Source organism: Panthera onca, chromosome F2 (assembly GCF_046562875.1).
Source record: "Panthera onca isolate mPanOnc1 chromosome F2, mPanOnc1 haplotype 2, whole genome shotgun sequence".
Lineage (NCBI taxonomy): Eukaryota > Metazoa > Chordata > Mammalia > Carnivora > Felidae > Panthera > Panthera onca.
The window spans coordinates 83,149,115-83,167,234 of record NC_138356.1 but is presented as its reverse complement, the minus strand read 5'-3'; the positions used below and the strand labels follow the sequence as shown (position 1 = coordinate 83,167,234).

The window sequence follows — 18,120 nt, the reverse complement described above, 5'->3', positions numbered from 1 at the left end:
TTATTTGGTGGTTACGCGGAGAGGGCAGTCTCCTTTCCCGGAGCCCCTTTCCGCCTGTGGGTTGTACGGCCGCGGGCGTGGCCGGGAGTCGGGACGCGCCCATTTCCGGGTGCGCAGGCGCGGACGTCATGGTGGTAGTCGATTGGGAGGGAAGTGTGCTCAGGGGCAGACCTTGGTGATCGAGCGTAGATTGCGGGAGCTAGGGGTAAATGCGTGCGCAGGCGCAAACGTCAAAGAGAGCGCCGAGCGGTCGATTGGGAGCGCGGCGCCGCGGGTCCCCCCGACGGGCAGAGCGAGCGCAGGTACCCCGGGCCGGGTGGGGCGAACTAGGAAGGGCCGGCTGAGCCGGATGGGAAAAGGCCGCTGGGCTAGGTCCGTGCGCGTCGTCTTGTCGCACAGGGTTCCCCTCGCGCCCAGGCACCTCATTCCTCATCTTGGGGTAGTCTCTTTAGTCCCGGCCCCGCCCGGCATTGCGAAGCCATTTCCCCGGGCTTGACGCCCCTGAGAGCGGCGTTCCCAGCGGGCGGGAGCCCCAGGCGTGTCCCGCGGGTGTCGGTCGGTCCCGAGCCGCACGCGGACCCCGCGTGCACCCTCCGCATCCGGTCGGGCCTCACCCCCACGGTCCGCCCCACTCGGGGCGCCTCATTGCTCGCTTGGACCCGGGGGCAGCCTGGGCGGCATCTACACAGTCAAATGTGGGCATTATCTAGAAACTCGCTTTTCGGTTCAGTGTCCGGCTTCTGAGATTTAGCTGTATGTTCGTTTGTAGCTAGGGGACATTCGTTTTCGCGACAGAGTCGAATCCCACCGTAGAACTGCAGGCGCTTTCTTTCCTTTATTTCTCCACTCTTCAGTACTCTTCGCCCGGGCACCCCCTCTTAGAAGTTCCGGATGGGTTGCTGAGTAGTCTCCCAGCTGCCACCCGCTGGACTTCTGTAATGCATCTGCCTTCCCTGACAAGATCCCTCCCTCGGAGAAGTGCTCCTTAACCCTTTCCCTCTGGTCCCTCTGATCCCTGGGTACCCTAGGGCTCCAGCCTGGGCTGCTTTCTCTCTTCGTTCCCCTGTTAATCGTCCCCTGTGTGACACCACCTACCCCCAGTGTCAGGCGTCAGCGGTGCTAGCTAGCCTGGCTTCTCCTCTGGCCTGAACTGCCTCAGCACACCCTGGATGACTGTGGAGCCTCTGGAACCCCACACAACAGCGCCAGGGCGAGCATTCCTGGGAGCCTGCTCCTTTTCCATCTCTTCCGACTCAGCTCACGTGACTGTCATTGGGCCAGAAAGAGGGGACTTGTTCTTGATTCCTTTTCTTTTCTTTTTTTTTTTTTTTTTTTTAATTTTTTTTTTTCAACGTTTTTTATTTATTTTTGGGACAGAGAGAGAGACAGAGCATGAACGGGGGAGGGGCAGAGAGAGAGGGAGACACAGAATCGGAAACAGGCTCCAGGCTCGGAGCCATCAGCCCAGAGCCTGACGCAGGGCTCGAACCCACGGACCGCGAGATCGTGACCTGGCTGAAGTCGGACGCTTAACCGACTGCGCCACCCAGGCGCCCCTCTTGATTCCTTTTCAATTAACATTCTGTTTCAAATACTTCTTCAGTGGGTTTGGTTTCACGTCCAAAGCATGGCTGAAACTGACTCTAGGCACTGCATCAACTACCTGAGTGGGCAGGACCCTCCCAGCGGCCTCATGCTTTTGTTCTTGCTCAGCCCACTTCCTCACTGGGAGCCCCAAGAGCTTATGTTTAATCCGTCAGTGAGTCCCGCTGCGTTAGTATAAAACTCAGTTCTGATCGCCAGAGCTGTGTACCTTGGTTCCGCCTCCATCCTCATTCGGAAAGCTCTGTCCCCCACTTGTCTACCCCTCTCACTGCATTTCTCTGAAAGGCCTTGTGTTATTTACGCTTTTCTCTCTGCCCAAATGCTCCTCCCCAGGTCTTCTGAAACTTGCCACCTTCTTATCTTCTGCCTTGCATCTTTCAGTGCACCCCCACCCCTCGCCACTGGTCTCTCCTCTCCTGAGATGCTCCTCAGCACCCACTTCCTCCTGACAGTCTCTAGGGCAGAACTGGTGTTCTTACCACAGCACGTAACACCTTGTGTGTTCATCACTATGATGTAGGCAGGCCAGGTCCAGGGGCTCAGAGGGGGTCCCTGCTGGACCAGCCAAGAGGGTCCTTACCTTCACACAGGTTAGAAATCAAATGTGAGCCAGAAGGAAGTGAGAACAGAGTTTATTGAATAGCATAACTGACAGAGCATAGCAGAGGGAGCATCTGGGAAATTCGGAAAGCAAAGAATAGTGAGTCTCTGGTTGGGGTCAGGAGTTTTTATTGAGGGTTATGTCCTCTCAGGCATCCAGACATTGGTCAGGACAAAGACATATCCTGGGGGTCTTGGCATCAAGATGTCTAAAGTCCCATGTCAATGGCCTGGAATATGCACAGGACAGCCTTGCCCGGTCACTCTTCAGATGTTATCTACTGTGCTGACTCCAAAGAAATTATTAACTTCTTGACCTTTACAAGGTAGACATACATCGTTTGTGCTATAAGGCATGTGCAAGGCAGGGGTACAGGTGCTAGCAAGAATAAGAGCAGAAAAGGAAACAAAAAAGCAGATATTCATGGAGTTCTTCAGTTCCCCTATCTCAGCTATCTCTTGTCTGACTCTGCTGAGGGCAGGGAAGCTCTTCATGAGGTCCAGCACATGAGACCCAGGGGTGTTAGGGGTCACCTTTGATTTGGCATTGGCTCTACTCCCCAGGTCTCTGCTGTGGCCACCTGAGCCCTACAAGATGTTTCACGGGATCCCAGCCACTCCAGGCATGGGAGGTGAGTGTGGCCCAAGCTGGACCCAGGGACCCAGAGGGTCCAGGCTTTCAGGCCCTGCTGCAGAGGCCAAGGGTTGGGGGGGGGGGGGGGGAGGAGCTATAAGTGTCTCCCCCATACAAGCCTCAGTGGGCAGCTAGGGACTGGTGCAGTTTATCACCAGGGGGCCCAGAGATGACCTCCAGGTGGGACCCACTTGGCACAAAGATAAGAGCTTTAGTGTGGCTGGAACCTCAGGGGGTTCTGGGTATCCTGGAGTCAAGCCAGGGGAAAGGTCACAATGCATGTGACAAACATCATTTGTGCCCTGTCCCTGCACCATAAGCAAGGTGTGGTGACCCTGCTGTAGAGTGAGGTAACTGAGGAGCAGCGGTGGAATGAGGAGCCAGGCCTGGCATGTGTCTCCCTGGCTCCAGAGGAATGTCGTGTGCTCAGGTCCCCCACCCCGCGACAAGTTGGTGGGGTGCTGGGAGTAGAATTCTATCTTCCAGCTCCCTCTGGGCTCTTTGGGATGTTTCACAGGGTGAGGCCTTGGGTGGGCTAATGAAATGGGGCTGGGATTAGGGCCAGTGGACAAGCCCCCTGGGGTTGCCTTTGTGGCCAGCTGGCTAGCTCTCTGCTCTGTTGCAGCCCCTGGAAACAAGCCGGAGCTATATGAGGTGAGTGGCAGATGTCCACCTGGCCAGCATTGGCCAGCGCCTGTGTGAGCCTCACCTAGACCCCGCAGCCACCCTGGTACCATGGGCTGACACACTGTCCTCTCTCCAATAGGAGGTGAAGCTGTACAAGAACGCCCGGGAACGGGAGAAGTGAGTCCCGCCCCTGGACTGCCCCCACCCAACACACACACACACACACACACACACACACACCATGTTCACCTGCCTCCCCTGAGTGACTTCCCCCAACCTCTGGACCACCCCCATTCTGGGGTCAGGCTGGCGAAACAGTTCCCAAGGAGCCTCTGCTGGGGCAGGGGGGGAGAGGCCGCTGAAATGCAGAGCTCTGCCACAGCTTCACCCTGGGAGGGCTAGTGCCCTCCCTGGGCTTTGGTAGCCGTGGCCTGATGGACACACTGTCCTCAGATATGACAACATGGCGGAGCTGTTTGCGGTTGTGAAGACAATGCAGGCTCTGGAGAAGGCATACATCAAGGACTGCGTCACCCCCAACGAGTGAGAGCTCGCTGACCTTGCACCGGTGATAAGAGCCAGTCTGTGGAAGCTTGTTTCTGCCTTCCAGGGCTTGGGTGCTCAGGAGGAAGCAAGAGCAGGGGTCTGAGGCCTGAGCTGGGGATTCGTATGGTTCCTGCCTCCTCCAGGCTGTGAGGGGGTCCACTCCTGTGGGAACCACCCAGCACAAGGAGGCTGCCCCTGGGTGCTTGTGGCTTTGGCACCGTCTCAGCCAGGAAGTCCTAGTCGTGGTACAGAAGTGTCTCAGGAGGAGAGACCTGTCCACCACCTTGGTCGGGGGTTCCCCCTGCGCCGGGGGCTCTCCCTGGGCACAGATGTCCTCATTGACAAAAGGGCTTCAGAAGGCAAGCAGAAGGGTCAGGGAGGTCAGCATGTGAGGCGCTGTTGGCCAGGCCTGGCACTTAGGAGATACACGGGGCCTTTGTTCAGTGAGATAGGCCTGCCTTGTAGGTCCACAAGCTGTCGATGTGGAGGTGTGGCCAGTGTATTCCAGAAGAGGGGGCTGGCCAGGCTTCTGCCTGGGTCTGGGCTCATCCCGTGTGGCAGCCAGCCATATTTGGGCCACTTCCCTCTTCTGCTTACTGTCCTCCCAAGGTCTTGTATTTAGACTCCAAGGGAAGCCTCAGCCTTCGTGGCCCATCTCTGATCTCTCAGAGCTGCCCTGTGTCTGGATGGGCCGAGAGAGAGAGGAGGTGTGGGCAGGGCTAGCCTGTACTGAGGGCAGCAGCCTGGCCCTCTCCCTAGGTACACTGCAGCCTGTTCTCGGCTCCTGGTCCAGTACAAAGCCGCCTTCCGGCAGGTTCAGGGCGCAGAAATCAGCTCCATTGATGAATTCTGCCGCAAGTTCCGTGTGAGTGAGCTGGCCCCTCCATTTCCCGGGGAACAGCAGGCGGGAGGTGTGGGTGCTGTTGGGGAGGGTCTGGCCAGCTGCCCTGTGAGGCCCAGTACCCATGGTACCCGCCCTCCCTCAGCTGGACTGCCCACTCGCCATGGAGAGGATCAAAGAGGACCGTCCTATCACCATCAAAGACGACAAGGGCAACCTGAACCGCTGCATTGCAGACGTGGTCTCGGTGCGCTCCCGCGGCCTCGGGGAGCTAGGAGGGGCCAGGGGGGCTCCTGCGGCCTCGGGGGCCTACGAGAGGTCAGGGGGGCCAACGCTGCCTGCCGTGGCCACCGTGTACACAGAAGCCCGGGGCTCCCAGGGCTGCGCAGCCCTCACACACACCAGGAGGGGGTCTTCACAGTTAGGAATGAGGGGTGGGCAGGACTTTCTCCCTGGGCAGCATCCAAGAGACCCCTGTGGGAGGCACCGAGGGTCAGTGCAGCCAGGGTTCCCATGCACCCACAGCTCCAGGAGGCCTAGCCAAAACCCTGTGGGCCAGGTGGCCTAGAGGAGAGCTCATGGGCTATGGGAACAGGGGGGTCCAGCAGGCACCCAGTGACCAGATCGCCAAGGAGAGAGGCCGAGGAGGGAGACAACGGGCCAGACGGGCTGGGTGGGGGCTGACCTGGGCCTGGCCCCGCAGAGGAACCAGGCCCGCGAGCTGCAAGGAGTCCCCCACCCTGAGCCCCTACGGCGGGTCTGTGGTACCTCACACACACACTTCTTCCCAGCTCTTCATCACGGTTATGGACAAACTGCGCCTGGAGATCCGTGCCATGGATGAGGTGCGGCTCCCGGAGGGGACAGAGGGATGGAGGGGTGGCTTGGAGAAGGGAGTGGCAGGGGCGGGGGTAGGAGAGGGTTCCTGGCAGAGGAAGCCGAGCGTCCTGTCCACAGATCCAGCCTGATCTGCGGGAGCTGATGGAGACCATGCACCGCATGAGCCACCTGCCCCCCGACTTCGAGGGCCGCCAGACCGTCAGCCAGTGGTGAGCATCCCTGCCCGAGACTTCCCTGCCCCGTCAAGGACCGAGAAGCCCCTCCCGTGCACACACCTCAGTGCTGTGCTCCCACAGGCTGCAGACCCTGAGCGGCATGTCGGCCTCTGATGAGCTAGATGACTCCCAGGTGCGCCAGATGCTCTTTGACCTGGAGTCGGCCTACAACGCCTTCAACCGCTTCCTGCATGCCTGAGGCCCCCTGTCCCGGGGTCTGGGGAGGAAGGCTCTCCGGTGGGCCCGGTGGAGGGGCCGCGGCTGCGCTCCACGCTCGACCCCTGGATGGTCTGCGTGCGCCTTGCTGTTCATAGCAGCTCTTCCGTCTGTGTGTCCGTCCACCCCAGAGCTCTGTCCCTGCCCTCCCCACAATAAAGATGCTTTCTGACCCCCCCCCCCCCCCCCCCCGCCATGCCTGCTGTGGCTGCCCTCCCCCAGCCGGGCCCGCCCTGCCTTTTTGTCTTCCCTCTGGGCCTCGGGTGGGATCCTGCCTCGCTGGAGCACAGAGGTTCTGAACGTGTGGCCCGTTCCTCAGGAAAGGGTCTGACGCCAGCTTCCCTGGGTGATTGGGGGCAGGGGCCAGGTAAGGCTTGAATCTGACCACAGAGGAGGCTGCCTTTCACATCTGCTTCCCCACCCTTCACCTGAGAGCTCTAAGCAGCTGGGGGGCCAGAGCACTGCTGTGCTGCCCCCGGTACCTCTCCCTGCCCTGGGGGACGCCACAGGCCAGTGCAGGGCCTTGTCCTTGTAGTGGTTCACCGGGGCCCCGGTAGATGACTCACGGGACAGGCAGTTTGTCCTGCCCACCACAGAGGGTGTCCCTTGCTCGGGAGCAAGGTCAGGTGGGGGAAGCAACAGTCCTCGGGTGGGGACACGGGTGTTCACAGGCCGATGCTGGCTCAGTTACCAGTGTTTACTGCACCTGCTGCGAGGCCAGGGGCTGTCAACCCTGCAGAAGCCCTGGCCCCCGGCGTCACAGCCACCTCCTCACAGGCAGCTGGCAGCAAGCCACAGACCAAGCCTCTGGATTCCAGGGTGCATCGTGTCACGTTTTGGCAACTATGGCATCGGGATGAGGGACAGGCTAGAGCTTAATTGTAGCATTCCTTTTTCCTAGTGGTACTTCTGGATGTCTGTAGCATTAAAGGCAATTAAATAAGGTGTGTAGTATTTCGGATGGTGATAAAGTTGTCTGTGTGTGAACTGGCTGCCAGTTGGGGAGGTGCCATTTTGCACGGGGCAGGCGGTCAAGGATAGCAGAGTCGGCAAGGAAGAGAGGAGTAGAGAGCCATTTGGAAGAAGGGGGGCAGAGAGGCCAGGTGAGGACTTGGGATTGTACCTGGAGCCCTGGATGCCAGCAGGGGCCTCAGAGCGGAGGCGTGCCCCATGTCCTTTGGGTCTTAGTAGGGAAAGACAGCAGAGAGAGGCGACTGGCATGGGGGGCCTGGCCCAGTGGGGATTGGGGGGGCAGAGAAGGGTCCTTGGGTTCTGGGCGTGGGCCGTGCTGTGTCACACCCACAATGTTTGCTGCTGGGCTGGATGCGGTGTGCGGTGAACACCCAGGCCTTGCACTAGGACAGCTAGACGGAGGAGCTCCTGTGGACATGTGGACACCTGCACCAAGAGGGGCTCCGTGAGGGTGTGGCCAGAGCTGTCGGCATAGGCGGAATCGAATTGTGTCAGCTGGCCAAGGGCATCAGGTGGGTGGCTGGACATCAGAAGCTGGAGTTTCAGAATGAAGGAAGTGAACACGATGAAGGCTTTTTAGCTCCATGGCAAAAACTCACTCTGATAGGTGCCAGGAACTGTACCCAAGAGGCCCTGGGACTGGTACTGTCACACTTGGAGGTTGGGGATAGAAACACCACAAAGGAGCTAAAGAAGGGATGGCTGGGGCCAAGGAAACCCAGAGACGTCCTAGCCGCGGACAAGCAGCTGGGTCCAGGGCAGACTGAGATGGGGAAACTCGCCACTAAGAGGCCTGGGGAGCCCTCGGGGACTTTGACAGGATTGGGGAGGGGGGGGCTTCAGGGGAGCCTGGAAGAGACTGCCAGTGCCAGAGACCCCAGATCCTGATGTCGATGGCAGCTGAAGGGGCAACGGGGGTTGTTTTGGTCGATACGGTTTTTTGTTTTTATTGTAATTAAGCGCAACACAAAATTTGCCTTTTTTGGTAAAGATTTTATTTTTTTTTTGTGGGGCTTGAACTCCACAACCCTGGGATCAAGAGCCACACGCTTTACCGACTGAGCCAGCCAGGCGCCCCGACCATTTTAAACGTTTTAAAGCTCGGCGGCATGAAGTACACTAAGAATGCTGTACAGCGATCACCGCATCCAGACAGAAACTGTCCTCAGTAAACACTAACTCCCCGTTCCCCTTCCCCAGCCCCTGGCCGCCACCATCCTGCCTTCTGTCCCTAGATTTTGACTAGGTGCCTCCTACAAGTGGAGTCATACAGGGTTTCTTTTTTTGCGATTGGCTTATTCATGTTGTACATGTGTCAAAAATTTTTTAAAGCGCTATCCCCAATGTGGCGCTTGAATTCACGACACTGAGATCAAGAGTCACAGGCTGTACCAACTGAGCCTGCCAGATGCCCCTAAGTTTCCTTCCTTTTTAAGGCTGAGGTCGCCCTCCCCCCACCCCCCATTCATGCTGGATGGCACCACAGTGTGATATCCCTGGGTCCTAAGGAGGGGCTGGGGCAGAGGAGATAGGAAGAGCCTGCCAGGGTTCCCATTATATTACATAGACCGTATTTCATCCATCCATCCATCCTTCAGTGGACACCTGGGTTGTTTCTGTGTTTTGGAGGTTGAACTAGTGCTGCTATGGACACAGGTGTGTTTGAAGACAGGAGGGACTGCAGTGTGTGTGTTGGATGATGGGATGATGTAGGAAGGGCCCAGGGACACGAGAGAGGGTGCAGCACCCAGAGGGGGACCCCAGCACCAGGGAGGGGGCAGTCAGATGTGCAGGGGCACTGGTGATGCCTTCTGCGGCCGCTCTGGGCTGGGATGGAGGGCATCTGCTGGGAGAGGTGGAGGGTGCATGAAGCAAAGGAATATGGGCCAGCATGAAGTTCCTGAGGTCAAAGGGGCTGCCCCAGGGAGTGCCAGCCACAAGCCTCAATGGCTCAGGCGGTTCTGCCACTCAGCCCAGGGGCCTGGGAAGGCCAGCCTAGAAGGCTGGTCTGAGATCTTTGCCCAGAAGCTAATAGACCCTTGAGCAGTGGGTGGCCTGAGGCAGCAGCCGGGTCCCCAATTCCTGCTGCAGCCAGCCCCGTGGTCCTGGTGCAGTGGGGTAGGAAAAAGGCCAGTTTGTGCCTACAGTCTTCAGAGTGCCTGAATCTCTCCACTTCCCTCCTTGCTGACTCAGGGTTCCAAGAATCATCCAAATCCCTGGCAGGCTCTTCCTATTTCCTCTGCCCCAGCCCCTTCTTAGGACCCAGGGGTATCACACTGTGGTGCCATCCAGCATGAATGTGTGTGGGGGGGTGGCGACCTCAGGCCCAGGACTCTGCCCTCAGCATGATGCCCTGCCCTGGGCCCACGGGACTCTGGGGACAGAGTCCCTTGGGCCTTGGCTCCCAGCTGCCCCAGGGCTTCACCTCTTCCATCCCAACCACACCTCACAGGGCTCAGTGTCAGTGGCCAGCTGAACCAGGTGGGGAAGGGGACGCCCACACACTCCCTCCAGGAAGCAAAAAAAAAAAAACAAAAAAAAAAACCCACGAAGGCTGCCCTGAGACCTGGCCAGGGGTGCAAGCTGGCTCCCTGGGGCCTGCCCCTCCCCTGCACTGCCAACCAGGCAGAGATAAGCCAAGAGGTTCAAAGGCCAGAGACGGAGCCAACAGGGAGGGGCAGGTGCAGAGCTGGCAGTCACAGCCCTCCCTGGAGCCCCTGGGCCTGGAGCTTGGGATCCTGCCCCGCTTCCTCCTGCCAGGAAAGCCCAAGAGACCTCTGCCAGGAGGCAGCAAGCAGAAGGCCCAGTGGGCTCCCCTTGTGTCCTGTGGGGATTTGGCCATTTCCTCAGGCATTTTCCCCAGAGTTTGGGAAGGGGAGGACGACTCCCCAACACATGGGAGAAGAGGGCCTCACCTCCCCACCCCCAACTGGGACCTAAGGCTAAGGGTGGGGTGAGGGTGTCTAAGCTGCCTGAAGCAAGGAAGCCAAGCAGGGAAGGGGCTGGGAGGGGAGTGGGGCAGGGGTGTGTTCAGGCCTCTCAGGTGGAATGTTGGGGACCTCTGGCCCAGGCCCCCCTTGTTGGCGGCAGACCTTAGAGAGACGGTTACCCCTCGGGCATAGAAAACGCAGCCCTGCCCCACAGTTCTGCAGAGCCACAAACAAGCTAGCAGATGCCCAGGCTGTCCTTGCAGAGGAAGGGGCCCGGCTCTTGCCCCCCACGGGCAGTGGCTCCAACCTCGGGGAGGACCTGTGGCTGGAATGGTTAACCTGAGGTGCCTCAGTCAGCCAATCACAGAGCCCTGCAGGAAAAATACCTGGGAGAGGTCCTCACGCGTTCGGGCGGGTCAGAGCCCAGCCCCAGTCCGGCCCTAGGCGACCCGAGAGCCCCAGCCAGCCCTGGCGTCAGCGGCCTCCCCAGAGCACAGAGTGCACAGGGGCCTCAGCATGACCATGACAGTCCTGGTTCGACTCCAACTGGGGCTGCTGCTGTCTGTGCTGATGGTGACCATGGTGGCAGCTCAGCCTACCCGTCTGCTGACCTTGCTGTCCTCGGGCCAGGGTGTTCTGGACCGTGTGGTGCTGGGCAGCCTGTTAAATACACTGGCGGACCGTGTGCACTGCGCCGACGGGCCGTGTGGAAAGGTAATTGCCGCACCCGATGGGTCCCCCAGCCCAGGCCCGCTCCGCCCCAGGGCTGGAAGCAAAGGGCCTGGGCAAACTCCAGGAGGCGGGCCGAGGCGAGGCCGGGTGGCCAAGCACCCAGGCCCTGCCTGCAGGCCAGCGCCCACCTTCCTCTGCTCTGAGTTCAGACAGGCCTGCGCTCCCAGGATCGGGGGCTGTGACGGATACATATAGCTCCGGGATCCCAGGGCTGCCTCCTCCGTCAGTCCCCAGGCCATCAAACTGGCAGTGGTTCCGGGAAGAAGCCACCCTGGGATGGGTGGACCACTGCCCCGAGCCCTTTTGTGTGTGTGTGTGTGTGTGTGTGTGTAATCGAGAGGGTGGTGACGGTGGGAGTGTGTGAGAGAGTGATGATGGAGGGGTGGGTGGGAGAGGGGGAGGGCGAGACCAGTGTGTATGGGCCCCACAGGGAAGCAGGCAGCTTCCTGACCATAGGCACCTGTCTCTGCCCATAGTGCCTCTCTGTGGATGATGCCCTGGCCCTGGGCAGGCCTGAGAAGCCAGGGCTCCCCGGGGGGGCAGTCCTGGAGCACAGGCACATCGCCCGCTTCAGTGCCGCCGCTGCCCTCTACCTCAGTGACCCCAAGGGCACGTGTGCAGATGTCCAGGCTGGCCGCTGGGCCACCCGTGCTGACCATCTCTTGGCCCTGTTGGAGGGTCCCAAGGCCCTGACCCCAGGCCTGAGCAGGCTGCTGCAAACGATTCAGGCCCAGGCTGCTGGCTGGCCTGCTGCAGAGAAGGTGAGGGCCTGGGTAGGTGGGGCAGAGGGACTAGATGGGGAAGACCTAAGGGGATCCATGGAGAAAGGAGACCACTTAGGGGGTTGGGCCTGGCTGCAGTGGGCAGAACATCCCACAAAGCCTTCCTGGACACCTGGGGGAGTCTGGGGACCTACTTGGGAGGCTGAGGGATCACAAATGGATGTCCGATACCACTCAGGACAGGGAGCTGGGGAGCCCCCGGGGCCCTCATCAGACAGGGGCTGAGAAGAATCCTGGGCCCATAGGGAGGGCCCTCGGGGAGGGGTCAGACCCAGCACAGGCCGTAGGCTGGCAGGATTAGGTGGTGGTGCTCTGAGAAGCCTGATCTGGCACCATGTTAGGGCGGGTCTCGGGGTCGGTGGCATGCAAGGGCACTAGGGTTGATGGCAGAGCTGGAGGCCAGGAAGGCCACCCTGCAGGCAAGGCTGAGCCCTGACCCTTCCCTCAGGCCTGTGTGGACCTGCCCCAGCTGCTGGAGGAGGCAGCAGGGGCAGGAGCTCCCAGCAACCCTGGCCTGGTCCTGGCCGCCCTGTTGGACCATGTCAGCGGTGGGTCCTGTCTCCATGCCCTGCCGACCCCCCAGTACTTTGTAGACTTTGTGTTCCGGCAGCACAGTGGCGAGAATCCCAACATCACACTGGCTGGTGAGGCTGTGGCGGGGCCAGAGAGTTGGGAGTACCCTGAGTCCCCGACCTCCATGTCCTTGGGGAGGGCAGGCCTGGAGCCCATACACACTTTGTGATTCTGTCCCCCCTGCCAGAGCTGGAGGCCTTGATGCGGCGCCTGGGGGTAGGGAGAGTGGCGGAGACACACAGTGACCACAGCGACCATGGTCATCTTGGAAAGGGGGCCAACCACCAGGGCCCTGTGCCCCCTGCCACCCCTAACGGCAGCTCCAGCATGTGGGACACAGTGAGCAGCCCATGCACCACCGTCCTGGGGAGAGGTGGCGGGGCTCATGGGTCTGCTCAGGTCCCCGACCCCCTTTCCTGCCACCCCTCAGGTATGCCTGAGTGCCAGTGAAGTGATGGCCGTGTACGGGCTGTCTGAGCAGGCGGGGGTGACTCCAGAGCTCTGGGCCCAACTGAGCCCGGCCCTGCTCCAGCAGCAGCTAAGTGGGGCCTGCAGCCCCCAGTCCAGTCCCCCCACTCGGGACCAGCTCAGTCAGGCGGAAAGTGAGTGCCTGCCTCCCCAGTTGTGCCTGCTTGCCGTACCCATCGGTGCTGGGTGCTGGTGCCACAGAGGTGGGGCCTCACAGGGAGGAGGAAGTGGCCGCTGGGCTAGGGGAGGGGTGGGCAAAGCCGGGCCAGGGCTGGCAAGAGAAAGTGGCATGGGAATAGAGGGGTCACAGGGAAGTGTGGGGGCCTAGATGGGTAGGGGATGGGGCTTTAAAGGTTAGCATAAGCAGAGGAATGGCCGGAGCCTGACCACGTGCATCCCTGGTGAGCTGGCTCCTGGGCCCTGCTTGGACACCCTCCCCTGGGAAGCAAGAAAGGCTCTCATCTCAGCCCTGTGGCCCCCGCTCCCTCTCCAGGATATCTATATGGCTCCCTAGCCACGCTGCTCATCTGCCTCTGTGCCATTTTCGGCCTCCTGCTTCTGACCTGTGCCACCTACAGCGCTGCCTCCCACTACATCATCCAGACCTTCCTGAGCATGGCTGTGGGTGCACTCACTGGGGATGCCGTCCTCCACTTGACGCCCAAGGTCAGCCCGCTGCCCCTCCCTCCCCAGACGGGAATTTCCCTGCCCAGTCCTTCGAGGCCCATCCTCCTGGAGCCCTTCCTGTCTCCCTGGCCTCTCCGTCCTTGTCCCCAGGGGTGGGGTGGGGTGGGGGAGGCCTTAAAGCCCCCTTCCCTCCCCAGGTGCTAGGGCTGCACACGCACAGCGGGGAGGGCCTTGGCCCACAGTCCACCTGGCGCCTTGTGGCCATGCTGGGTGGCCTCTACACCTTCTTCCTGTTTGAGAACCTCTTCAACCTCTTGCTGCCCCTGGACCCTGAGGTCAGGTGGGAGCTGGACGTGGTGGGTGGTCGGGGCGGAGTCAGGGAGGCCCATCGGGCCCTGAGCCACTGTCCCCACAGGACTCAAAGGATGGGCCCTGCAGCCACAGCCACGGTGGCCACAGCCACGGAGTGTCCCTGCAGCTAGCGCCCAGCGAGCTCCGGCCGCCTAAGCAGCCCCACGAAGGCTCTCGCGCAGACCTGGTGAGCTGGCCCTTCCCCGATGTCTCCATCCCACATGGAGTTTCCCCTGCAAGAACCCCTTTCTGCCCCTGCCCCCGCCCCCGCCCCCGCCCCCGCCCCCGCCCCCGCCTCCACCCCAGCGCTTCTGTCCATGGCCTCCTCTGTTGCTGATCAGGAGACCCAGCCCCGCCACGCCCCTCCTCACCTCCCTGCCCAGGGGCTCATCCACACGGACCTACCCCCTCCAGGTGACAGAGGAGAGCCCGGAGCTGCTGAGCTCGGAGCCCCGGAGACTGAGCTCAGGTGAGCCCCGAGGGAAGCCCCAGAAGGATTAGGGGCTACGGATTTGTGCAGAGCGCCAGCGCGGGCCGGGGGAGCAGAGGTGGGGGCGCCGAGGTGGGGGACCAGGTCGGCGCCGACCCACGTCCACCACACCCGCAGAGCTGAGATTGCTGCCCTACGTGATCACGCTGGGCGACGCCTTGCACAACTTCGCCGATGGGCTCGCCGTGGGCGCCGCCTTCGCGTCCTCCTGGAAGACCGGGCTGGCCACCTCGCTGGCGGTGTTCTGCCACGAGGTGCCACACGAGCTAGGTGAGCAGCGCGAGGCAGGGCCTGGGGACCCGGCCGCCGGCCAGGGGCGGGGCCTGCCCGGCTGTGGGCGGGGCTCTCGGCCTGACCCCCGCTCCGCCCACCCCAGGGGATTTCGCCGCCCTGCTGCACGCGGGGCTGTCGGTGCGCCGGGCTTTGCTGCTGAACTTGGCCTCAGCGCTGACTGCCTTCGTCGGCCTCTACGTGGCGCTCGCTGTCGACGTTGGAGAGGACAGTGAGGCCTGGATCCTGGCGGTGGCCACTGGCCTCTTCCTCTACGTGGCGCTCTGCGACATGGTCAGGACGGAGGGCGGGAGTCGGCTGCCCTGGGGGTGAGCCGAGCAGGGGCTCAGAGCTGGTCGCTCACCTGTGCCTAACTCCTCCTCAGCTTCCAGCCATGCTTCATGTGCGGGACCAGCGGCCCTGGCTCCTCTTCCTGCTGCACAACATGGGTCTGCTGGGCGGCTGGACCGTCCTGCTGCTGCTGTCGCTGTATGAGGACAAGATCACCCTCTGATGCCCACCCCCCTACTCTCGGGCCCTTGATGCTGGCTGCTGGCCCCCTGGGCTATCTCAGCTCCTTGGGTCTGCTAGCCAGTGTGGAACCTGTAGCTGGGTACCCAGAGAGCCCCAGGCCTTTGAGAGTCTCCCTCTCACATGCCCCAGCATCCCTATTCAATAAAAATATTCTTGCCCTTGGAGCCCAGCTGCTTTCCTTGCTGTTAGGGAAGTTTCTCCCACCAAGAAAGGCAGCGGGGGGGGGGGGGCAGTACCTCTCTTTCCCCCTGGGGCTCCGATGAGGCACCAGGAGCCTGTGCTAAGGGATCTCCAGGCAGCCAGCCCGTCCTGCGCGGGGAAATGTGGGAGCCCTGTGTGGGGAGTGGACTCAGAAATTGGCCAGAGTCTGCAGGTAGCAGGGGGACCCGGTCTCCAATCAGGAATCAGGCTTGTTTACTTCTCACAGAAGGGCCGAAACAAGCACCGTGCTCACAGAGACGGGGGTTTACCACTACTTGGAGGTAGTCGGACCCGAGTATGTGACAGCCCGTGGTCAGTGGGGCCCCAGCCCCTTCTGACTCTGCTGCACTGTCCTCGGCACAGTGTCCATCCTTGGAGACCCTTGTAGTCCCCTAAGGCTGTAGCTCAGCCTATCACAAATTAGGTGCCTTAAAACAACAGAAATGTATTTTCTCACAGTTCTGGAGGCAGAAGTCTAAATTCAAGGTGTCCGTAAGCCGTGCTCCTTCTCAACTCTCTATTTTTTTGATGTTTATTTGTTTTGAGAGAGCATGAGTGAACAAGTGGGGATGGGGCAGAGAAAGAGAGAGAATCCCAAGCAGGCTCTGTGCTATCAGCACAGAGCCCGACGCGGGGCTTGAACTCATGACCTGAGGTGGAATCAAGAGTCGGATGTTCAACCAGCTGAGCCTCCCAGGTGCCCCTGCTGCTCGACTCTCTAGAGACAATCTATCACACGAGGCTGTCCTGGCTTCTGGCGGCCACGTGTGGTTTGGGTCTTGTAGCAGGCATAGCTCCAGAGTCTTCCTCCATCTTGTGACCTTCTCTGTTGTATTTCTTCTCTTCTGATGACACCAGTCCTACCGATTACCAGCGTGCCTACTCCAGTATGACCTCATCTGAACTAATTCCATCTGTCGATGATTCTATTTCCAAATAAAAGTCACATTTGGAAGTACCGAGGGTTAGGTTTCCAACATATCTTTTTTGGGGATCACAATTCAATCCACAACACCCCTCACGGTCCAAAATGGCTGCCAGAGCTCTAGCCCTTAAATGCACTTTCCAGGTAGCAGAAAGGAGGTGGGAGGAAAGACCAAAAAGAGGAAGGGGTCCAGGGGACATCAGATTCGGCCTGTTGTTCATACACACACACACACAAAAGCGCGAGAGTAGAAGTCAGTCTTATGTTACGCTCCGTGGGTCCACCTGTGCTGGAGGGAGGTGGAGGCTGAATGCCAGTAATCTGTGGCAAAGAGGGCAGAAAAGGCCATATCTGAGAACTCCCGGGCCTGACCCCGGTAGACAGACGCTCCGGCCTCTCCAAGAGGTATTGATTCTCCAAGAATCTTCACCAACAGCACAAAAGAGAAGTGTGGGAATTACCACCTTCCTCCTAAACCTGGTCTACAACACGGAGATGGCCTCTTGGCACAGAAGGAAGGTGCAGAAAAACCACTGACTCCCAGCACAGCCTCAGAGGAGCAAGAGCATGGCCTGTAGTGTCCACTAGCCCCAGGGCCCAAGCTCAGGGTCAGCGGGCAAGGCCAGGGCTTGTACTGGCATTCTCCCCCGCCCCCCCCCCCCCCCCCCCCACCGCCAGCCTTGGACGATTCTTCAGCCCATCATGGTCCCTCCCCAGCAACTTCAAGCCCCAGATCTGCTGATAGGCCCCTACCTTCATCTCTCACTGAGAAAGTACATCCACCAGGCAGGCTCACCTCTGTCTTCCCACTGCCAACCTTGCAACCTCCTGGTTCCGCTGCCCACCTCCTCCTCTCCTCTGACTGGGATGGAGCCTCATCCTATCCACCGCTGCCCTCCCCGGGACTGTGCTCCTTCAGGATCTCCAGCCCTCTCTGCACTGACCACCTCTCTCACAGATGAGTTCTTGTTCATTTGTTAGGGCATTTTCCAATGTGCCAAGCTCCAGTCCAAGGGTTCTGTGGGCCCTGATTTTTTCAATCATCACAGATGTCCTATGATGTGGGCACCATGACTGTGCCCATCTGACAGAGATACCAAAACTTAGTGTCCCGGCTACAGTTTTTCTTATGACCTTTAAAGGGGTTTGGTGTGGCTCAGGGGTCACACACCTGCCTGGGCATTCGAGTGACCCCTTTGTCCACTACAAAAGGGTCAGCCTTGTTGCTGACACGAGCAAGTGGGCAGATATGGGTGCAACATAAACCCATGTTTCTATGTCATTTTCTTGGGTGTAACTATACTTCTTTTTTTTTTTTTTTTTACTCATTATAATTTTTATTCGAGAGAGAGAGAGCGCGCGCGAGCACACACAGGAGCACGGGAGAAGGGCGGGGGGAGGGGGGGGGTGGGAGAATCCCAAGCAGGCTCCTGGCTCAGCGCACAGCCGGGACGTGGGGCTGGATCCCATGACTCTGATCATGCCCTGAGCCGAAATCAAGAGTCAACAGACTGAGCCACCCAGACGCCCCTTACTTGTTTTATTTATTATTCCATTCCTAAGTCCCAGGTCTGTACAACGGTACCCGCGGCGAGTCCCTGCCAAGCGAGGAGACATCCCCGTTAGCTGTGCTTGGTCGTGGCTCCAGAGTCTTCCACGTGGGCAACTGTGCTGGGCCTGGGGAGGGAGCAGAGGACGGGAAGGGCGAAAATCGCTGCCCTGGGGCGAGCGCTCACGTTGTAGAGGGCGGACCGGCATACCTGCAGGGCCAGACCTCCTCGGGAGGCGGCAGGGGCGCGGCCAGTCATCTCTCCGGGAAGCTTTCCCGATCCCCGGACTGCTCGGGCCTCCTCCGCACTCGCGGCCCGTGCCGAGAGCCTCACTGGGCGCGTGTCTTCCCTCACGGCCTCCACACCGCGAGGCCCTCCTGGCCCACCCGGGCACCGCGTCTCGCCCACGCGGGCTTGGTGGGGGCAAGTCGCCTCTTCCTGCGGCCTAGACCCTCCTCGGTGACCCCACCCTGCGTCGGGGAAGAGCGGCCCCCAGCCCAGCGGGCCCTGAGCCGCCGCACCCCCAGCCCCGTTTCCAACCCCGCCGCCGGCTTCTCCAGGGAGCCGAGTGCAGAGCGAGCTCGGGGTTTC

At 60.4% G+C, this 18,120-nt stretch overlaps 2 protein-coding genes and 1 long non-coding RNA gene across 4 annotated transcripts; 2 read left to right on the top strand and 1 right to left on the bottom strand.

Moving 5' to 3' along the window:
- Positions 1–169: 169 nt before the first annotated feature.
- On the top strand, positions 170–6,302 carry VPS28 (VPS28 subunit of ESCRT-I). Of its 2 annotated transcripts, none has more exons than XM_081792133.1 (10): positions 170–302; positions 2,770–2,837; positions 3,465–3,493; positions 3,606–3,643; positions 3,920–4,009; positions 4,772–4,877; positions 4,999–5,100; positions 5,645–5,698; positions 5,811–5,902; positions 5,990–6,302. In XM_081792133.1, the coding sequence occupies exons 2-10, from the start codon at positions 2,801–2,803 to the stop codon at positions 6,105–6,107; spliced, it is 666 nt and encodes a 221-aa protein (XP_081648259.1). In that variant the 5' UTR covers positions 170–302; positions 2,770–2,800; the 3' UTR covers positions 6,108–6,302. The 2 variants fall into 2 exon arrangements, with proteins under 2 accessions (XP_081648259.1, XP_081648258.1); XM_081792132.1 differs by lacking the exon at positions 170–302 and adding an exon at positions 348–372.
- Positions 6,303–9,637: 3,335 nt separating this feature from the next.
- On the top strand, positions 9,638–15,043 carry SLC39A4 (solute carrier family 39 member 4). The gene is made up of 12 exons (XM_081792130.1): positions 9,638–10,740; positions 11,235–11,519; positions 11,989–12,184; positions 12,301–12,452; positions 12,544–12,715; positions 13,075–13,247; positions 13,406–13,543; positions 13,624–13,746; positions 13,974–14,028; positions 14,167–14,319; positions 14,426–14,613; positions 14,705–15,043. Exons 1-12 carry the CDS (start codon positions 10,543–10,545, stop codon positions 14,831–14,833), a joined length of 1,962 nt encoding a protein of 653 aa, XP_081648256.1. The 5' UTR covers positions 9,638–10,542; the 3' UTR covers positions 14,834–15,043.
- A 2,463-nt stretch (positions 15,044–17,506) lies between these two features.
- Positions 17,507–18,099, bottom strand: LOC145713420 (uncharacterized). Its single transcript, XR_014136512.1, has 2 exons — positions 17,740–18,099; positions 17,507–17,656 (listed from the first exon to the last, which is right to left on the bottom strand). It is a non-coding gene; the product is annotated as an uncharacterized LOC145713420 (long non-coding RNA).
- Between the last annotated feature and the right edge of the window lie 21 nt (positions 18,100–18,120).